Raw genomic sequence first — 19,981 nt, 5'->3', positions numbered from 1 at the left:
AAGGAACAGTGCAAAGACAATTCTTTCATTGTTTATTCACATTCATGTTACTCACCACACCATGTGACTGTTTTATTTTTCTTCTGTACAACAAAAGAGGAGACATTTGGAAATAATAAATGTTTATAAAAATGTTATTACTAAAAATAATAAAACACTGAAACCAAAACTAATGTACATTATATTTTAAAAACATAAAGCAAATTTAAACTCTATTAAAAATAAATGAAAAAAAATAAATAAATACATAAATAAATTGTCCATATAAATGTGTCATACTTATATTGAAAAAAAAATATCAGAGGCTCAATAATAATACTTATTATTATGATTATTATTCTTACATAAAAATATTTTAAAAACTACAAATAATACAACACTGAAAACAAAACCATTGTACATGACATTAAAAAAATTCAGGCACCTAAAAAAATAAAAAAAATAAAAGAAGAAACACAAAAGTACCATAGCCCATATGACTACGTCTGATACTTCTGTTGAGAATAAATTATTAGAGGTATTATTATTATTATTATTATTATTATTATTATTACTACTATTTTTGTTTTTGCTGCTGTTACTGTTGTTGTTATTGTTGTAATATTAATGAACATGTATTTATAAATATTTTAATTCTTCACATAATTATCATCAAACTTTCAAACTGCATCTAATTGTACTGTGAACGTTTGTCATGTGATATATTTATGTTTTCTGAAGCCGTTGGAATCTTAACCTAATCTTGATTAGCTCTCAAATCTCACTTTCCTATTAAAACTTAACAAATGCACTGTGATGAGTTACGTGTGAGAACCGATAGTTTTTGTTGCAAAAATGCTGTGAAATGTAATGGGTGAACTGATGGGAATTTTCATTTTTGTGGGGGGAGAGACTTTTTAAACAATCACTAGCACTCAACAACAGTAACAGACACATTACGAAAAGGCTGAGCGACTTTTGTAGCTTGTAAATGGTCTTTACTGCATGCAGGGTACGGTGTGTCTGCTGTAAGGGGCAGCTGTGTTTGAAAGCAGACATGCTGTGGCACTGTAGAGGAAAGACCAGCACAGTATGTGACAGTCTTTACCAAAGGCTCTGTTTCTGAACAGGTGGGGGTCTGGACTGTTTACTGCCGGCTGTTGTTAGCTACTGGCTTCATGAGAAATAGCACAAGATGACAAGGTGTACTCCAGTCTGCCCAATATGTGTATGAATGTGTGTGTGTGCCCTCTCACCTAGCCTTGTCACTGCCAAATTCATGCTTACATACTTCTTCCTCAGAACTGCTGTTGCCCTTTCAACCTTAATTTACATCACAAGGGAACTCATTTTAGCATTTTGGTCAATGTGATGCTGCTGCTGCAAAAACAAAAAACAAAAAAAACTTAAGTGTTTGTAATCAAATATACCAAAGCTGTGTTTCGATTCATAGGATGCATGAAAGTAATTGTGTTCATTTGTTGAGCCACTACAGGAAAAAATAAGCAACACAACTGTTCTTAACATTAATAATTAATACGTTTCTGAGCATCAAATCAGCATATTAGAAAGATTTCTAAAGGATCGGTGTTACACTGAACATTGGAGAAAGGCTTCGGAAAAATCAGTTTTTCCATCACAGAAATAAATTACATTTTAAAATATATTCAAATAGCAAGCGGATATTTTAAATTGCAATCATTTTTAACAAAATAACTGATTTACTGTACTATTTGATCAAATATTGCCTTGGTATAATTGTGATAAATTGCTGAATACACTTTAAAGTTGGGCAATTGGAACACAACTGAATGTAATTTAATATAATTTAATGCACAATTGATTTATAAAAGCAAGACAGAAAAGCTGGAAAAAATACTAAGCCCTTTCAGAACCACATTAATAAACTATAAAACTAAAGCATGATTAGAAAATTCATCAATCTATATCTCAAACTGTTTACCAGAAGTTTCTGTAGATCCTTTTAAAAGATGAAAAACACTCTGAAAGGAAAACAGACACTGACGCACACACACACACACATCAAAGGCTGCATTTTCCATCTGATCTCTCCTATTTGTGACGTGCTTTAAGGAGTGAAAATAAGCAAAATGTAAAATTCCTTCAGATTATCAGAAGCCTCTCATTGGACGCTCCGCACGCAATCCATTTTTCAGCTCCAGTAAAGGGGAATGGCTCCCAGAGCAGGTATCTCCGGAAAGAGGATGTGGTTTTTGCATAATCACTGTCAACATACATTTAGGGTGTGTGAGAGCGTGTGTCGGGGTGACACGGTTTCAGTCGTGAAGCGAGACCACGGTGATAAACGGATGAATATGAGCTCTGCTCGCTGCTCAGATCACTGCCTAATATGTCCAACCCAGTTTGTCAATAATGGTTTTGCTGCAAGGGCCGTATTCCGGGCGCACTCTTGAGATTGTGCGTGCCATGAAAACAGATATGTCGGTGAGGGAGGAATCTTCATGCGGTTGAGCCATTTTGTTTTTCATTAAATAATGGTTTGCAGGGAAATGAAAGGCTCATCAAAAAACTAAAAGGCTAGAAAAGGAAACATTGAGCAGAAAGAGGCCTGTAAATGTCCCCGCAGGCACATGTGTACACATGCAGCTAACACTAATCTAGATAAACAGCTTGAGAGGGCTTGTGTTAAGGGCTTTTTAAAAAGATGGAGTGTAATTTTCTTTGGGGTCCATTTGCTGAGCCCACACTAATGGTCCTTCTTAAGAGACTCATCACGCTTAAGATAACTGGAATCACACTGGCCTGATGAATAGCCGCTCTTCAGCCTGACAGAGTAGTCGCAAACAAAGCACTGCGCTTTCCACATACAAAAACAGTAAGAGGGATCTAAAAGAGAAATAAAAAATACGTCGAGATCCCAATCAACAAAAAAGTATGCAATTGCACCATGTATGAAACAAATCGTTATGCAAGTGTGAGGAAGTTAATATTCCAACCCTTTAACAACACATTCGCATATTTACAATTTGATGTCGCTTAATGGTCACATTGACATGCAGGTAATCAAATTTTGAATGCATTTTATGTTTTTGATATCAAAAGATTTGATATATTTTCTCTCTCCTTGCTTATTTATATCAGTATGGTGCATTTAATGGGTATCTTAAAACAAGTTTGATGAAAAAAAGTAATCTAAAAAGTAGTCAGAACTCAGAATACATTATCTAAAACAAGTAACCTAAATTCTGTTACTAACTACAGCTTTCATCATGTGATCTGCAATCAGTAATGGACTACTATTTGAAAGTAATCTACTCAGCACTGAGTGCATAGATAATGCAATGGATATATTACCCAAAATGCATCTGGAAACGAGTATGAGGGGTCTTTGCACCCTACGATTAATGACATTTTTGCCTGAAATCGGCTGTTGTGAAACTCAGACCATCTGTTATTTTTTCCTGCAAGAATCTCGCTCACCTCTTAAGATTTCTCCATGTCTTTTATAGCAAAGCACAAAGAAATCCTAACGGTTTCCTCCCCAGTGCCAAGACACACATTGAAGATTAAGACCTTGCTCCCTATAAAATAAAATAAAGTAAAATAATTTCTGCTGGAGAAACGCGCACACACACACACACACACACACACACACACACACACAAAAAAATTATATATTTTTTGGCATAATAAGACCATAGGAAAAAAAAAATAGCTGCTTGCTAGAATGCGTATGCTAGGAAGTCTCTGTGCTGAGTGGGAGGGGTGTTGCTTTCATCTTCAGGGGCAAGTAAAATGGAAACAGTGGAGTGTAATCTGGCTGTTGAGCATGGTAGATAATTTGCACTTGATCCCCTTGTAATTATATAGTTTAAATCTTTTTACCCTAGCTAATCCAGCGCCGCATGGAGACGTTTTCTGGGCGGCGTTGATGGGGCTGTTGGACAACCCTCGTCAACTTATGTCAAACGCTTCCTAGAGGATTTCGGGAGTGGGAGGAGAAGACTGGTGTTGATATAATTATTTTGACTGTTTATTTCATGCGCACACGCACTTTGCATATCGCTCCCCACCATGAGGAAGAGATGGAGGTGGAGGAAGTCTTGAAAGGCACAAGATGGAGGTGGAACTAAATTAATTTGATGGTAAAACCAAGTTTTGCAGTTAAATCTCGCAATTAATTGCAATTTCATAAACACAATTTATGGCATCTTTTCAGAGTAATCAATGCTTGGACTCAGTTTTGAGACATGCATCTTGTTTTTAGATTCAAACAATGAAATAAGTAGATCATTATGTTGCAGTCAGACAAAAATGATCTCCCCTGATGACCCATGTTTGATTGCTAAGCTGAAGCATGTGGGTGTTACGTACGTGTATGTTCTCTCGGTAGTGTCCCTGCTGGCCAGAAGGACAGTGGACCATCTTGCAAGCCTGCCAAAGCTGACAGCCTGTGACAATCTGCTCGGCGTGTGGCTATTTGACTAATTACACTGGATTACAGCATATTAATGCAAGCTGTTTTCTCCAGGGTTAGTGACCTAGACATGCTAGCTCCAACACATGCTAAGCTCACAGGAAGAGATTTTTTCTTCAGCAGAAAATTAAAATAGAAGTGGCTTCAACTTCTTTGTCTTGCTTCAACAGTGAATGTGTATCTCAACTGGAAGCCTAAGTCATGCTGTCTCTTCTGAACCCCCATAAGGCCATACAGAGGAGACTACATAGATTAGCATTTCTATCCGTTTCTTTTTTTCCATCCCCGATTTGAAAAGGGAAATGCTTGTAATGTGAGTATACAAAAGACAGCAAGTTCATAAAGTGATTTATTACTTATAAGAGTACATGTTCCCCAAAGCTGGATCATAGGGATTTTCTTCATTGATTGAGCTTTTCTGCTGAAATGAGATCTTGATTAATGTCAAGAGTCAAATGAGAAAGGTTTGGTCTGTAGGATAAAATCTTTATTTTAATGTCATTTCCGCTTTAGAAACTCTGGGACTGTTCCAAACTAAACACTTGCTAGGCAGTGTAGCAAAATATCTCCAAATCAATGCTACTTGAATGTGGAGTGAGTATTTTTTATGCATAATAATTGGCATAAAATGGTTGGGATTTTTCAGTCAGCCTTTCTGCAGGTTACAAAGTTACTGTGTTTATGAAAGATTAATTGAATAATTCATTCAGTTGATTCCTTCAAAACAGATTCGTTTATGAATGATACTGCCTTGTAAGTGAGTCACTGAATTATTCACTCAACAAATTTGTTCAAAACATTGATTCATTTACGAGAGAATCACTGAATCATGCAACTAACCAATTAACTGTGATTCATTCAGCAGGCACATCATTACTGTTCGTTGCTTGAAGATATGCAACTGGAGCTATTTTCTTTGGTGAAGCAAAAACTGACTTTAATATGCAGAGTCGACTGTAAAAAATCCATTAACTACTAAATGAAATTTTGCTTTGTTTGTTTAAGAAACCAGAGCAGCTTGATATAGCAAAATTGGCACAACCAACAGCCTGAGTTTGGGGCGGGAATATTGGTTACTCTGACCAATAGCAGAAGGGAGAATGCATTCAGTGAAACATGCTTGAAAACAATCATTATTTCTGCAAACTCCACATTTTCAAAACTAAAATGCAGTGAAATTCTTACTAGCAATACAAGTCTCAAATCTCAAAGTAGTGTGTTCTCATGGGGCCAGCTATCTATTCATATACGAAATAGCCAAAGTAAGCACACACTGTGTCTGGGCCTCTGCTATCAACAAAAATTGAAGCTGAGACTTTAACAAAGGCAAAAGTGGAGAAATGAGGCGTACAATGAGTGTGTTTAGAACACAGCGACTCTCCCAATTGTGCTAAATCAATCCCAGACTTGCAACAAAGAGAGACCGAAGCTTTGCTATTTGTATCCTCTCTTCTGGCTCAAGCGCAGTGTAATAATAGTCTTAAAGCAGGTATTGTAGGAAGAGAATATTTGAGTGGCTTACACAGGCCGTCTTATGAAACATTTAGGCAGTGGTTTCCAAGGGTCCAAGGAGGATGGAAGAAAAGGTAACGTGGCAGAATGGACTTCTAGCGTTCCGCCCGCCTTATTGTACAAAAGTCACATCAAATTAACACTGAGGGCCATTTGCATGGCATTTTCCTCTCTGCCAAGCTTTTCAGAACAGATTAAGCTATGAAAACTTCAGAATTACTAAAGCACCTATTAAGTATTATGCACCGTTCCTTCTTCAGCTCTCTCTTTGAACGCGATTGAATGCATTGGAGCGTTCAATAGACTCTGAGAGGAGAAAAGCTGGAGTTATTGGGGAGGAAACATGATGACAGAAATATTTAAAAGATAAAAAATGAGTTCTGCCACGGAACTCACCACATCGAATGTTCCAGTTGTGTTCAAAAAAGCCTCTGCAGAGCTTATAAATTGACACAAAATTTCTGCTTTGTGTGTTTATTTGTTATCCACTTGACAGTTCATTATTTCCATCATCACTGGAGCTCAAACTATAAGCTGTCATCAGCTTCTTGATTGTTTCAAAGAGGTTTTTAGACAACATTTAAGTGTTTTAAACTCATATATAGTAATATATGTGTGTTTCTTGTCCACATCCAAACTCTGCAGGGGACACGGGGCTGGAGCAGTTCAAAGCAGAATAGAAAGAGCGTGAATGGTAATTGTACTTAACCGGATTGGAGAGGGCCCTGACGGTGGCTCTTGAGACGCAGGTCGTGTGGCGTTAAATGGCTGTCACCCACTCAAAGATCCATGGCTTGGGAAGAGGACAAACAAAAACCCCTGCAATGTCAAAAACATGGTCCCTGCAACTCAGGCAACCTGAAATATGTTGTTCATTATGTCCTAAGGTCTTGGATATCTAAACTTCAGGACTTATAGAATGCAGCCTAGGGTTTCAACTAAAACTCACATAAATATGAACCAAGGACATCTGCTGTAAGGGAATATAACTGAGAGATGGGGTTGTTCTTTTGCCCTAGACTCTAATGAGACCTCAAGGGGAATCCACCTATTAAAACAGCAGGTATCTAACACCTGTCCAGTAATACTGCTCTGACTAGAGCCATTTCATACATACACAGAAAACAACATAGCTATAGTGCTGCCTAGCTTTTGTGCTTTAATGCGACCAGAATGAGAATTTGGGTGTTGATAATAATGAGTATTATTAGTATTCAAGGTACACGTTTCATTTTTTTTTTTTACGTTTTTGTTTTCTCTGGGAATCGAAGCCATGACCTTAGCTAGTGTCATGCAATACTTTTTGAGTGAAAGGGAATTGAATGATATTAAATAAAACAAAATAATAACACACACAAAAAAAAATGGTATTTGTTCATATCTTGCATTTGTATACACACACACACACACACACACTACAAAAACCTCTATAGCATGAAGACCTCTTAATATGACCCTTATCAAACCTCTAATTGGATTGCCAGTGCTTGGATGCAATGATTCTGGGCCTTCTGCCTTTACTCCTTTTGTATTCCCATCAGCCACAAAACACCAGAACAATTGGATTGGGATCAAATGGACTGAGAATTTTTTGTTGCCCTCAAACACAACAGATTGACTAAAATCCGACCGGGCAAAAACCTCAGCCCTCCTTTCGAAAGATGGACACATTTGAATTTCACAGGGTCCGAGTGACGAATCGAAACAAAGTTCCACACTGGCCATTGTTTGTCTAGTCTTAAAACTAGCACCATGCGGTGCGCCATTCAAACCAGAACTTGCAGTTTGGTTAATATACTAATGAATAATTGTTTAAGAGGATGTGATATTTCTGAAACAATAACCTTCAGCTTTACTGGATCCATTATGTATGACTAGAGGAATGAACCAGCGCACTTCAGTCGCATCTTGTGTGATCGAAAAGTATCCCCTCATCTGTTCAAATGCCAAAATAAACCCTCCCCTAGCACCAACATCAATCATGTTAATTACGCCAAACACCATAATAACAATAATTACAATAATATCTCATTAAGAAGGAGAGAGTGAATGACGGAGGAGAATTAATAGCAAGCAGGTGTACAACACGCTGCAATTACAGAGCCTGAAATTAGTTCATCGCCCAAAGGCAAACCAAGAAGAAAGAGAAAGACTCCTAGTCGGAGAAAGTGAGAGGGAGGGGAGGCAGAGAGAAAGTGGGAGTAAAGTTTCTCTAGCCGCACCCCCCCCCCCACACACACACACAAAAAAATGAAATAAAAAGAGAATTGCAAATAAGCAAATGAAAAAAGTCTTAAATGTGTAAATTAGGGGAAATAAAAAAATGAAAAGGAGGTGGGGGGGTAAAAGCAGCTTTTCCTGGCAGAGTTGTGGGCGTAGATGAATGGGGAGCGGCCCACTGTGATCAAGGGATCCACGGAGCTCTGCGGCAGCCATCAAGCCTGCACCTCTGCCGGCGACTGGCAGCTTCTCCTTCTCCTGTCAATCTTTCATTACGCCAAGCCAGAGTCGTACAGGAAGCGCCTCCCTGCCTTGACCTATCATATTACAGCTTCTGTAAATGGCTAATCCACATTCGTCAGATGGTGTCAACACCTCCGCCTGTTTTTGTGCGTGCTCAGCCCCGCCAACAGCTAAATTGACACAATAACAGAATCATTTGAATTTCAGCACAGTGAAGTACGGAAGTCAGAAAATATATTGTATACTTATTGTATACTTCCCAAGTTTGTGTATGTGTGTGTGTGTGTGTGTGTGTGTGTGTGTGTTTTGCATACACACACACATACACAAACACACACACACACAGCTCAATAAATAAATAAATACATTTCTGCAAAAACAAGTCAAGAAAGATTATGATTTCTGAAGGATCATATGACTCCAAAGACTAGAGTAATGGATGCTAAGAATTCAGTTTTACCATCACAGGAATAAATCACATTTGAAAATATATTCAAATACAAAACAGTTATTTTACATTGTAATATTATTTCACAATATTGCTGTTTATTGCTTTAATCAAATAAATGCAGCCACTTGTCTGTCTTATTGCTTTTAAAAAATAGTGGCAACAGCAATATGAATATGCATATACACAAATACGCAAATATGCTGTATGTGTGTGTTCTGTGTTTATTTGTTATGTATGTATAAATACGAACACATACAATATTTACGTCTATATTTATATTCATATTATTTATAATATAAAGAAATATATTTAATATATAAAAATAAAAATTTTCTGAAATATATAAATGCATGTGTTTTTATTTATATATACATAATACATATACACAGTACATACACATAATGTAAACGAAAACTTTTATTTTGAATGTGATTAATTGCGATTAATCGTTTGACAGCACTACTTTATTATGTCTAATGTCATATTTTTCCTTCATTTCTTCATTTTTAATTTGTATTTCTTTTTTAAAGCAGACTATAAGACGCCTAGACTGTTGAATGTTTTATTGTAGGGAGAGCACGTGGTCATCAGGATGGCTCTTTTAGCCCGAGGGCTGTTCCAGCGTGCAGAAAGAGCCCTCAAGGCAGGAAGCGTCATGTCAGCTTTTCCCCTGCCCTCTCCAGGAGTTTCAGCGGGAGCTGCACACCTACTGAATTTTGATTATGCTACCCCTACAGTAATGAGGCCGGTCGAGAGCCGCCACAAGCTAGGAACCTCAAAAAATCCAACAAAACACTACAACAGGAGGCCAATGGAACGTAGTATGCCTTGAAATCTGGGATCTTTCACAGTGATTCAGGTGGAAAAGAGCTAAATAGCAAAATGCTAACATATTTTAAAACTTCCTTAAATTTAGCAATCAACATATAATCCTAATCAATCTATCATCTGAGAATCAAATAACAAATTTGCCCCTTTCAATCTGTAATAGACTATCAAAATGTAAATATCAGACTCTGAATTATCTTAAAAGATGCTAAACGATTAACTGGTTAGTCGTTTTGTCATTGCCTGCTCTTAAAAAGCACCACTGACCATAAAATGAGCTTCCTAATTCATTCGACCCTGAAATCAGACTTTGACATAAAGCAGAGGTAAGGATATCAATCATTCTAACCTTCACTGAGGCTACGTGTCAGCGTCACAAAACAGCTCATGTGGTGTTAATGAGCGTATAATATAAAACACCGGCCACTAGCTCCATATGTCGCAGCATTATGGAAAACAGTGTCCTGCTTCTGTTACCAGCCAGATTTGTAGAGCTATAGTCTAAGATATGCATAATAAATCAAAGTAAATGTTACAAAATATATTCTAAGAATATATATATATATATATATATATATATATATATATATATATATATATATATATATATATATATATATATATACATACATACATGCATATATATATATATATATATATATATATATATATATATATATATATATATATATATATACATATGAAGAGTTCAGATGCACAAGCCTCTAGGAGCTTAATAAAAATCCTAATTTTAGATGAAAACTTCAGATGGCATATATATATATATATATATATATATATATATATATAAAATGTACACATACACACACACAAACTTTGATTATTTTACCACTTTTACTCATTTTAGAATTTATATATATATTGTTTGTTTGTTTTGATGAGTAAAAGTGCCATTATATACAGCAAAAAACAAACAAAAAACATTACTTTGACACACACACACACACACATATATACATATGAACTGACATCAAAATTGTGCCCCTTTTACAGTAAGCACATGCAAATCTTAAAAACACACCTCCATAAAAGAACATTCAAATCAGTCGCAGCCAGTCGGCTCTCCATTTCACATTGTCAATTAAGTGTCATTGGAGGGATTCTCTGTATAAGTCAGCAGGCGGAAACGAGGCGGGGGCTCGTCCGTGTTATTAATGGAAATGATATACGTCAATATGGCCGTGTCGCCTCCCACGTGTCAGCCTGTCCTCTTACACAAAGGAACTGGCAACTTATGAACTGCCTGCGCCAGTACGTTGAGTCCATAAAACAACTGGCCCCGGTCACCAGGGAGCCCCCCTCGGTCCCGCCCCCTCCCTCGAACAGAAACCGCCCCCCTCACAACAGATGACACAGATGGGGAGAGGGCAAACAAAAAAAGGGGGCTTCCTTTGTAGCAAATGGGAACCTTTTCAAAAAGCCATTCATGCAACAAATTGGGGAAAGCTGGACCTCACTGCATCACTATAGGTTCTTGCTTTTTCAATGGCTAACTTATAAGTGAAGACAAATTTATGACTTTCTTTGTGACAGAGCAATAAAATATGAAGCTGAGAGTTCAGGATTACAAATGATTTGGGTATTTTTTGCATTTTGTTTTGGCAGCAACTCTACATTAATAGAAGTTTAGGTCACACGTGCATTGAGAAACGCTACTGTTGAAAGATTAAAAATGTAATTTAAATGTCTGTCCTACTAAGTTCTGCAGTGATTTATCTAATGGATTTGACTGTTCTTATACTTTAAAGCAATAAAAAAGTAACCTCCCTCTCTTGAAAGCTCTATCTAGTCTTCACCGCTTCACAAGACGTTTCGCTAGAAAGCACCTGTCTTACTTTGCAGTTTGCTCACTTTCTTTTCGGTTTATTCTCGCTCTCCTGCGGCGGCTTCTTCCCCCCTTCTACCTTTTCTCCTCCCTTTTGCAATCTGCATAGAGAGACATTTGTCATCATTAGCCCAGCTCTGACAGTTGGCACCCAGCACCTCAGATCTCAAGGACTGGCAATTATGAAGCCTTCATCCCTTATTTGGGTTACATGGCCTAATTTCATCATGGGCTTCAACCACCAGCATTTCATTACCCGAGCCCCCAACCTGGGGAAAAAAACGCAGTCTTTTTCTCTCGTTTTCTTTCTCTTTGTTTTCACCCTCCAGAACCGGCTGTTGAGCGCACATGCTTCTCAGAATAGGGCGGTATAATTAATTTGAAATGCATCAAGGCATTGTCCTCACCGGGGCTGTTGAGAGGATGTTCTGTTGAGTATCATCGGGTCAGTGAGCGAATGATTACGGACTCAACCTCTAAACATGGGATGTCTCCAAGACATTAAGATTAATCACAGGGAGCTGAAGAGGTTGGTGTCTTGTGGCGGCCGCTTGTTAAAGGTGTTTTCTTGGGATTTGTGTACGCCACTCGAAAACAAACAGATGAAAATAAACAGGTTCGTTTGCTGAATGCAAAGTGGAAATGGTGGGAAACTTTTCAAATGTTTGAAAGGTTTATAGGAATGTACATGCAAAGTTTAGCAGGAATTGGAAATTCTGGCATTATTTATTCAACCTCATGATGTCTCAAACTTATATGGCTTGCTTTCTTCTTCAGAACCAAAAATATGTATTTTAATGATTTTCTTTCTTTTTTTTTTTTTTTTACAATGAAAGTCAATGGGGTCCAAAACAACACTAGACTTACATTGAATGGAGACGGAAAAGGTGCACAAATATATTTTTCAAAATATCTTCTTTTGTGGTCTGCAGTAGAAAATAAGTCATACAGGTTTAGAAACGAGAGTTTTCATTTTTGGGATTTGTTTCTTGAATACAAAATGGAAATGATGCTTCATGGGAAACTTTCAAAAATGTAAACAGTTTATAGAAATTTAAAGGAAAAGTTCAATGAAAATATTCGACCTCAATTTTCAAACGCATATGGCCTGCTTTCTTCTTCATAAACACACACACACACACACACGCACGCACACACACACACACACACACACACACATATTAAGGATTTTTTAAATAAAAGTCAATAGGGTCCATAACAACACAGGACTTTCATTGTATGGAGGCGGAAAAAGCTCACAAATAAATTTGTCAAAATATCTCCTTTTGTGGTCTACAGAAGCAGAACAAATGACACAATGACACAATTTAAATTTTTGGGATTCGTTTGCTGAATACAAGATGGAAATGATGTTTCATGGTAAACTTTAGAAAGTTTGAATCGTTTATAGAAATGTAAAAGTAAAGCTCACCAAAAAAAAAAAAAACATTCTGTCAACATTTATTCAACCTCATGCCATTTCAAACTTATTTTAACAATGAAAGTCAATGGTGTCCAAAACAACTCAATACTTTCAATGTATTGATGAGGAAATATGCACAATACAGTTTTTTCTACTGTAAATATATATATTTTTGGTGTTCCACAGAAGAAGGTAAGTCATACAGGTTTAGAAATGACATGAGATTAAGTAAATTACACAATTTTTCATTTTTATGCAAACTATCCCTTTAATGTAAAATAGCTGATTTTGTGAATGCACAACATCTCCTGAGCTTCTAAGTGAACACGCCTCAAAAAATCTTCAAATGTGTACAATTTCAGATTAAAGGATATTAAAATCAAAAGGTCCTTTTTTGAATAAACTAATGAAATCAATGCTAAATCTATGCAAATAAATGCACGTCATTAATCAGAGAAGCTGACAAGCAACGCATATTGCTGTGGGGGGAGAAAGGGCGATGGCATAGCTCAAAAAGTGATTAATTTTCCAGCGTTCCTCTCTCTCCCTTGCACTTGAGGGTTACTAATTCGCTTTAGCCTATCTAGTCCACTATTCCAAAAATTCTTCATTTTACGGGGTGGGTTTTGTTTTTTCCTCCCAAACTCCCTCTGAGAGTAGGCTTCTGTACAGCATGCAAAAAAATAAAACAAATGGAGGGAGAGAATTCTAAGCGTGAGAGGCAGGGGGCTGACAGCCGATAGGCAAGAGAAATTAACTGGGAGCCCTGCAGTGTGGCCATATTGCCTGGAATAACCGAATTTGCTTCGGAAGAAAACTCAATGACAATTTTGATATCCATTTGCAGGAAGCTGAAAGGGATATGTCATAATAAGTGTCCATCTTGTATAATGCAATCCCCACCAGCGTCAAGCTCCACGCTAATATTACTTGTCTTAAATGGCAGGGCCTTTAATATGATTTATATTTGACTTCTCCACTCCATTAAGTGCACTCGATAATCTGTGCTTTGACCTAGCGACGCCTTTTGGCTCAGATCCATTTTTGCTATTCTTTTTTTTTTCACTGTCGCAAAATGATGATGGGATCAGTGTAAAGAACTGTCTGTGAATGATGATGAAATAAAGCTGAGCTGACCTCCTTTTGTCACTGAATAATAGGATTATTAATATCAGTCTGGAGAATGACTATTAACTTCAATTAGGACTCTCTAAAGCTCTTGATATATTCAAATCTGCGAATAACTCTCTTGGTACTATTAATATTGGCATACAATGTTCTAGCCACATAGAAGTGCTATCTAATGTTGTCCCATTATGTGTTTTTTTTAATTAGTATGTTAGATTATTAATGTGAGGAATTCTTATTAAATACAGTGATGCAAAAACTGCAGTGTATTTCATAAATATTAAAATCTTATACACCTAAAAACAAGAAAAGGAATCAAAGACAGGGAAAAAAACACACTTTAAATGTCATGTTATAATACTAAACATAAAATATAACATTTAAAATGAATAAAACAATACAAAATTAATTTATAATCTTTACATTATAACAAACTACTAAATTAAAAACTGAAAGATGGTGACTAAAAACCTGATCTTCGTTTAATCATCAATTTGTTGGCACACGTGTTTGACACGGGCCTTTATCAGGTTGCCTGACCATTTTGACAGGAGAATCGCTCTTCAGAACGAGATAGGAGGGAGAGAGAAAAATGAAGAGATCATTGGTAAAGAAACTCCAGAACAAAGAGGCCTGCAACAAACGTTAAACGTTTCCTGGGTCATATGCTCGTCCAAAATGTGGCGGAAGCCGGAGTCTTTGTATTGATTTACACAATCAGGCATCCTCTTCGCTAGGTCAGAAATAGCAGTCATACTGTTGTCACATCCTCATATATCACAGCAAAGCCTGTGGATAGTGTGTTATATCACAAAGACACACAGATCGCAATGTTGTGCAGACGCAGAGTGCGTGAGAGGAGAGGGGGTTCGAGGTCAAGGGGGATTTGAAGTGCCTCCAGGTCACACTTAAACTACACTATAAAATCAAACACTTCACGGCCCTGATCCTGGACAGTCATGTATTACGATATCATAAAATGCTGAAATGGAAATACTGGTAAACAGCGACTTGAGTTCCGTTCCATAAAGTACATTCTTCATTTGCAATAGGCCAATTTCTAATGTTGAGTGTGAGAGTGTTTAAAAAGTAACAGGATGTAATCCGAGATTAAATTATGCCAGAAACTACAACAGCACACTGCTGTTATATATTTACTGTAACACACTGGCAAACAATAGACAAGCAACTAATTCAGACATACAAAAAGCTGAACACATCATAGCATGAACCAGTGACGGGAGGGAGACCGTCTGATCTGATATGGTTGGGTACCTGCCATGTAATGTCTGCGTGTGTGTGTGTGTGTGTGTGTGTGTGTGTGTGAGAGAGAGAGAGAGAGAGAGAGAGAGAGAAAGAGAAAGAGAGAGAGGGATGGTTGAGGTGTAAGAAGGGTTAAACCGCACAACATTTTTTTTTTTTATGTAACAAAGTGACAGTATAAAAGTGTGTTTCTCCTTTTCTTTTATAAAATCACCCCACCTAATGCATGTACAGCAGTCCAGGATGAAATTAAACTAAATTATACATACAGTAATTGAATACATGCTTTAATAATAATAATAAAATGTTTGCTTTAAATACAGTGTCACATACTAATCCCTGCCAAAGGCCAAACAGCATTCGCCTTGCCTTCATGACAGAGGAGAAGGCAAATTGATAAGTGTGATTTTTGCCTGCAAACAGCAGCGCTCTATTAATTATGGTTGGCAAAATCATTCAAGCAGAGGGAGCCAAGAAGACGACAGTGAGGGCTGGAGCCAATAGACTGTGATGCCTCAGTACAGTGACCTATAAAAATTTGCTCTATGTGCTTGAAACAAACATGCCTATAGAAATATATACAACGTGTATAAATATCAGTATATAGTATATATATATATCATATATATAGTGCGATAAGCGCTTGCGTCAAGTGTGATAGGAAGGATATGGAAAGGGCACGAAACATGTAAACACGAGGTGTTCTCGTTGTTTTGTTGTTTGATTTCATTTATAGCCTAATATCGCGCGAAAAGGTGTTTCTGCATTTCGCGCAATGTTACAACAGATTTTTCCAGACATTGTGATCTGAGGCAGTTTATCTCAAATCGTTAAAATATTCGTTTTTTAGCGGTTAAAAGGCCGAAATAAAAAACAAACAAATAAATAAATGAAAGGTTAGCTAAAATAAGAAAATACAGGTACGTTAAAAAAGCAGTAGATTTTGAAAGACACTAACGCTCCAAAAAGTTGTAGGCTATTAAAACGAACTTTGATTTGGACACTGAACTAGAATAGTAAAATCTACACTAGCAGTTAATTTAAAACAATAATAGTAGTTTAGATTCATAAGATAACATTTTCTTCCCATCGAACAAATAAAGAACTTGTTAAAAGAAAAACGAAGTTAAAAAGAAAACGTTTGTGAAAGACGAATAAAAAAGATCAAAAAGATGCTTCTCCTTTTTTTAGAATGTCTTATATTTTATGCAAAAATAAAACTTTAAGCAATATTCTTTTTTAAAATAATTAGAAATTACAATAACTTATTATACATAAACCGCGACAATTTTTTTCATATAAAACCACCTTAACGCCAATTAGCTAAATTAAAGGCCTTCATTTAACAAAGAACTTCACAAAAACGTATAGGCTATATTTTTTATGCTATGCAAAGCTAGTAAGACGACAACACTATAACCTAAATGAATTTAAAGCTTCATTTGCCGTCCTATAAGAAAATAAATAACACGGATTAATGTTTGAAATAGGCTATTTAAAATGTAAGAAAAGATTCCGGTGTTTGGTAGCTACTGAGAGACGAGCCATGTTTAGCCCACCATCCTATCTATTACCATATTCATAACGCAAAATAATTAAAACAATATCTCTATTAGTGTTATATTCAAAGCGAATATACACATTTAAATAACATACACTATTAAGAAATATAACGCAATATAATATCAAATGAAGACATTTAAACATCTCGAAACAGTAGCTACTACAACACCAAAAGAAAAATCAAATTAAGAGGTCAACGAAAAACATTATGCATGTCAAACTACAGAGAAAATACAAATAATATTTTCGTCAAACTGTAATACCCTACAGATTCAGAACGATAATTAAAATGAAACTCTTATACATACACATATACAAAATAGGCTATACATCCTAAATGTTCCATTCTCAAACGTATGAAATGAAATGATTTATGTTAAAAAGAAAATAAACAATAACAGGCATAGTCTGTATCTAATAAGAATAGCAGGAAAAGCCCGCATACATCGCGAATAAAACTGTATCTTCTCCCTCCAAAGTGTAGGTGTGTTTCCAGCAGAAGATTTAGTTGCGTTTAAAAGCGGAGGATTAATTTGTCGTCAGTAAACTGAAGGCAGTGACGACTCGAGCCGTGATTGGACGAGCTGCTCTCAACCCCTCCCTTTATAATTTCACAGGAGTGAGTTCGCAGTCTTAAACACACCAACACAGCTAGGACACACACTTAAGAGCACCCTGCACTTTCCAACCCTTGTTGCAAACAGAGAAAAGACACCGCAAGTGGATACAAGAGGTTTGCTGAACTACTGATCCGTGCGTAAGGACTTTTAGTTGCTGAACTGCAGAGGCTTTGACTTTTTTTTTTCGTCGCAATTGAAAACAGAAGCTGATGATTTAACTGCCCGACTTTGTGCATGTGCTACACGCACAAATAAAAAGCAATTTTTTTAATTTCATAATCCCCCTTTTTTTCCCTCTAAATAGTCCACATTCTTCTCTAAAATTGGCTCCTGTACAAACAGCCGCGTTGGATCCCTCGGGTTACTGCGAGACTCCGGTGTACAACCCGGATCTCTGTCCAAATATGATCGCCGCCCAGGCCAAGCTGGTGTATCATCTCAATAAATACTACAACGAGAAATGCCAGTCTCGGAAAGCGGCCATCTCCAAGACCATCCGGGAGGTGTGCAAGGTGGTCTCAGATGTCCTGAAGGAGGTGGAGGTCCAGGAGCCCCGCTTTATCAGCTCCTTAAACGAAATGGATAACCGTTTCGAGGGGCTCGAGGTCATCTCCCCAACAGAATTCGAGGTGGTCCTGTATCTGAACCAGATGGGGGTCTTCAACTTCGTGGATGACGGCTCTCTGCCGGGCTGCGCCGTGCTCAAGCTAAGCGACGGGCGGAAGAGAAGCATGTCCCTCTGGGTCGAGTTCATCACGGCTTCGGGATACCTGTCCGCGCGCAAGATCCGCTCCAGGTTCCAGACGCTCGTGGCGCAGGCGGTGGATAAGTGCAGCTACAGGGACGTGGTTAAAATGGTCGCGGACACCAGCGAGGTGAAATTACGCATCAGAGACAGATACGTGGTTCAGATCACCCCCGCGTTCAAGTGCACCGGCATATGGCCACGCAGCGCTGCCCACTGGCCGATGCCGCACATCCCGTGGCCTGGTCCGAACCGGGTGGCAGAAGTCAAAGCCGAGGGTTTCAATCTCTTATCGAAGGAGTGTTACTCATTGAACGGGAAGCAGAGCTCGGCGGAGAGCGATGCCTGGGTGTTGCAGTTCGCCGAAGCGGAGAACCGCCTGCTCCTGGGAGGCTGCAGGAAGAAATGCCTGTCCCTGCTCAAGACGTTGCGCGACCGTCACCTTGAACTTCCCGGGCAGCCTCTCAACAACTACCACATGAAAACTCTCGTGTCTTACGAGTGCGAGAAACACCCGCGCGAGTCGGACTGGGACGAGAACTGCCTCGGGGATCGACTGAACGGGATTTTATTGCAGCTCATTTCGTGCTTGCAGTGCAGGAGATGCCCCCATTATTTCCTGCCAAACCTAGACCTTTTCCAAGGAAAGCCACATTCGGGCCTCGAAAACGCTGCCAAACAGACTTGGCGACTGGCGAGAGAAATTCTAACCAACCCTAAAAGCCTGGAGAAACTCTGAGGTAAAAACTAGATAAACGGAATGTTTGTGAATAGGAGGTCCGCCTGATCAAAGTTCTGAGGCCTAGAGACGATGCTAATCAGGAACTCTTCCACAAAATGGTCACTGTTGAAACCAACCCACGTTGTTTTTGTTGTAAAAATATTTTAGAGAGCTTCGTTTAAAAACACTTCACGTGACATTAATGTGTTTTAGGGTGGGAGCAAACTGTATCAACAATCAACCTGTCAGTATTACTGTTTCTTTCTCTTCTTTTTACGAGCCCTGCCCAACAACACGTTTTATCTAAACAAAGCTGCGTGACAGAATACAACTTGTACATTTTATACTGTAAATAGACACATTTGTAGATTGTGAATCCGGTGGTCTGCAGTTGTGAATGTTGTTCTGTGACACGTAAATAGAAGTATAATTTCACCTGTTTTAACATTCGTCTGGATTATTTCTGAAGAAGAAAAAAACACTTAGACCTGCATCAGCGATTTAATCTATTGTCAATGGCAAAATTCTAAAGTTTACATTTTGATGGTACTATTTGTTACATTCCTAAACATTCCATACGCATACTTGAATTCTTATTTAAAGTATATTCGACCGTTTTGTTTGTACCTTGCTTAACATGATAAAAGGCTGAAATTGAGAATATATAAATGAAAAAAATATATATACCTGAAAATAATGCACTTGAAATACACTGGAATATAACACTTTGTGATTTGATTTTTTTTATATCTGTCTCTGAGTTTATTTAAAGAGTTAATAAAAACAAATTAATATTTGTGTCCAAATAATGATTCATGATGCATAAATACTGCAGTGTAAGAATAAGGACGATTTTTGTGGATCTTTAAGCATTTGGATACTGGGCATAAAAATGAAACGATGTAGCCTGGTTTTCAAAAATAAAAAGGGGTGGAAAACACCAAAACAGAAAATAAAAGAGAACATTTCTTCCAGTGAAC

At 37.6% G+C, this 19,981-nt stretch overlaps 2 protein-coding genes across 8 annotated transcripts in view; one reads left to right on the top strand and one right to left on the bottom strand.

Annotated features, from left to right (window-relative positions):
- The window catches only part of LOC127972725 (neurobeachin-like), a 247,688-nt gene that overhangs the window by 52,365 nt on the left and 175,342 nt on the right, over positions 1-19,981 (bottom strand). The window lies entirely within an intron of this gene.
- Positions 17,562-19,980, top strand: LOC127972732 (putative nucleotidyltransferase MAB21L1). Its single transcript, XM_052576481.1, has one exon. It carries the CDS (start codon positions 17,940-17,942, stop codon positions 19,017-19,019), a length of 1,080 nt encoding a protein of 359 aa, XP_052432441.1. The 5' UTR covers positions 17,562-17,939; the 3' UTR covers positions 19,020-19,980.

This window comes from Carassius gibelio, chromosome B15 (genome assembly GCF_023724105.1).
Source record: "Carassius gibelio isolate Cgi1373 ecotype wild population from Czech Republic chromosome B15, carGib1.2-hapl.c, whole genome shotgun sequence".
In the NCBI taxonomy this organism is placed as follows: domain Eukaryota; kingdom Metazoa; phylum Chordata; class Actinopteri; order Cypriniformes; family Cyprinidae; genus Carassius; species Carassius gibelio.
The sequence above is the reverse complement of the archived record's forward strand: the minus strand, read 5'-3'. Positions and strand labels throughout refer to the sequence as shown.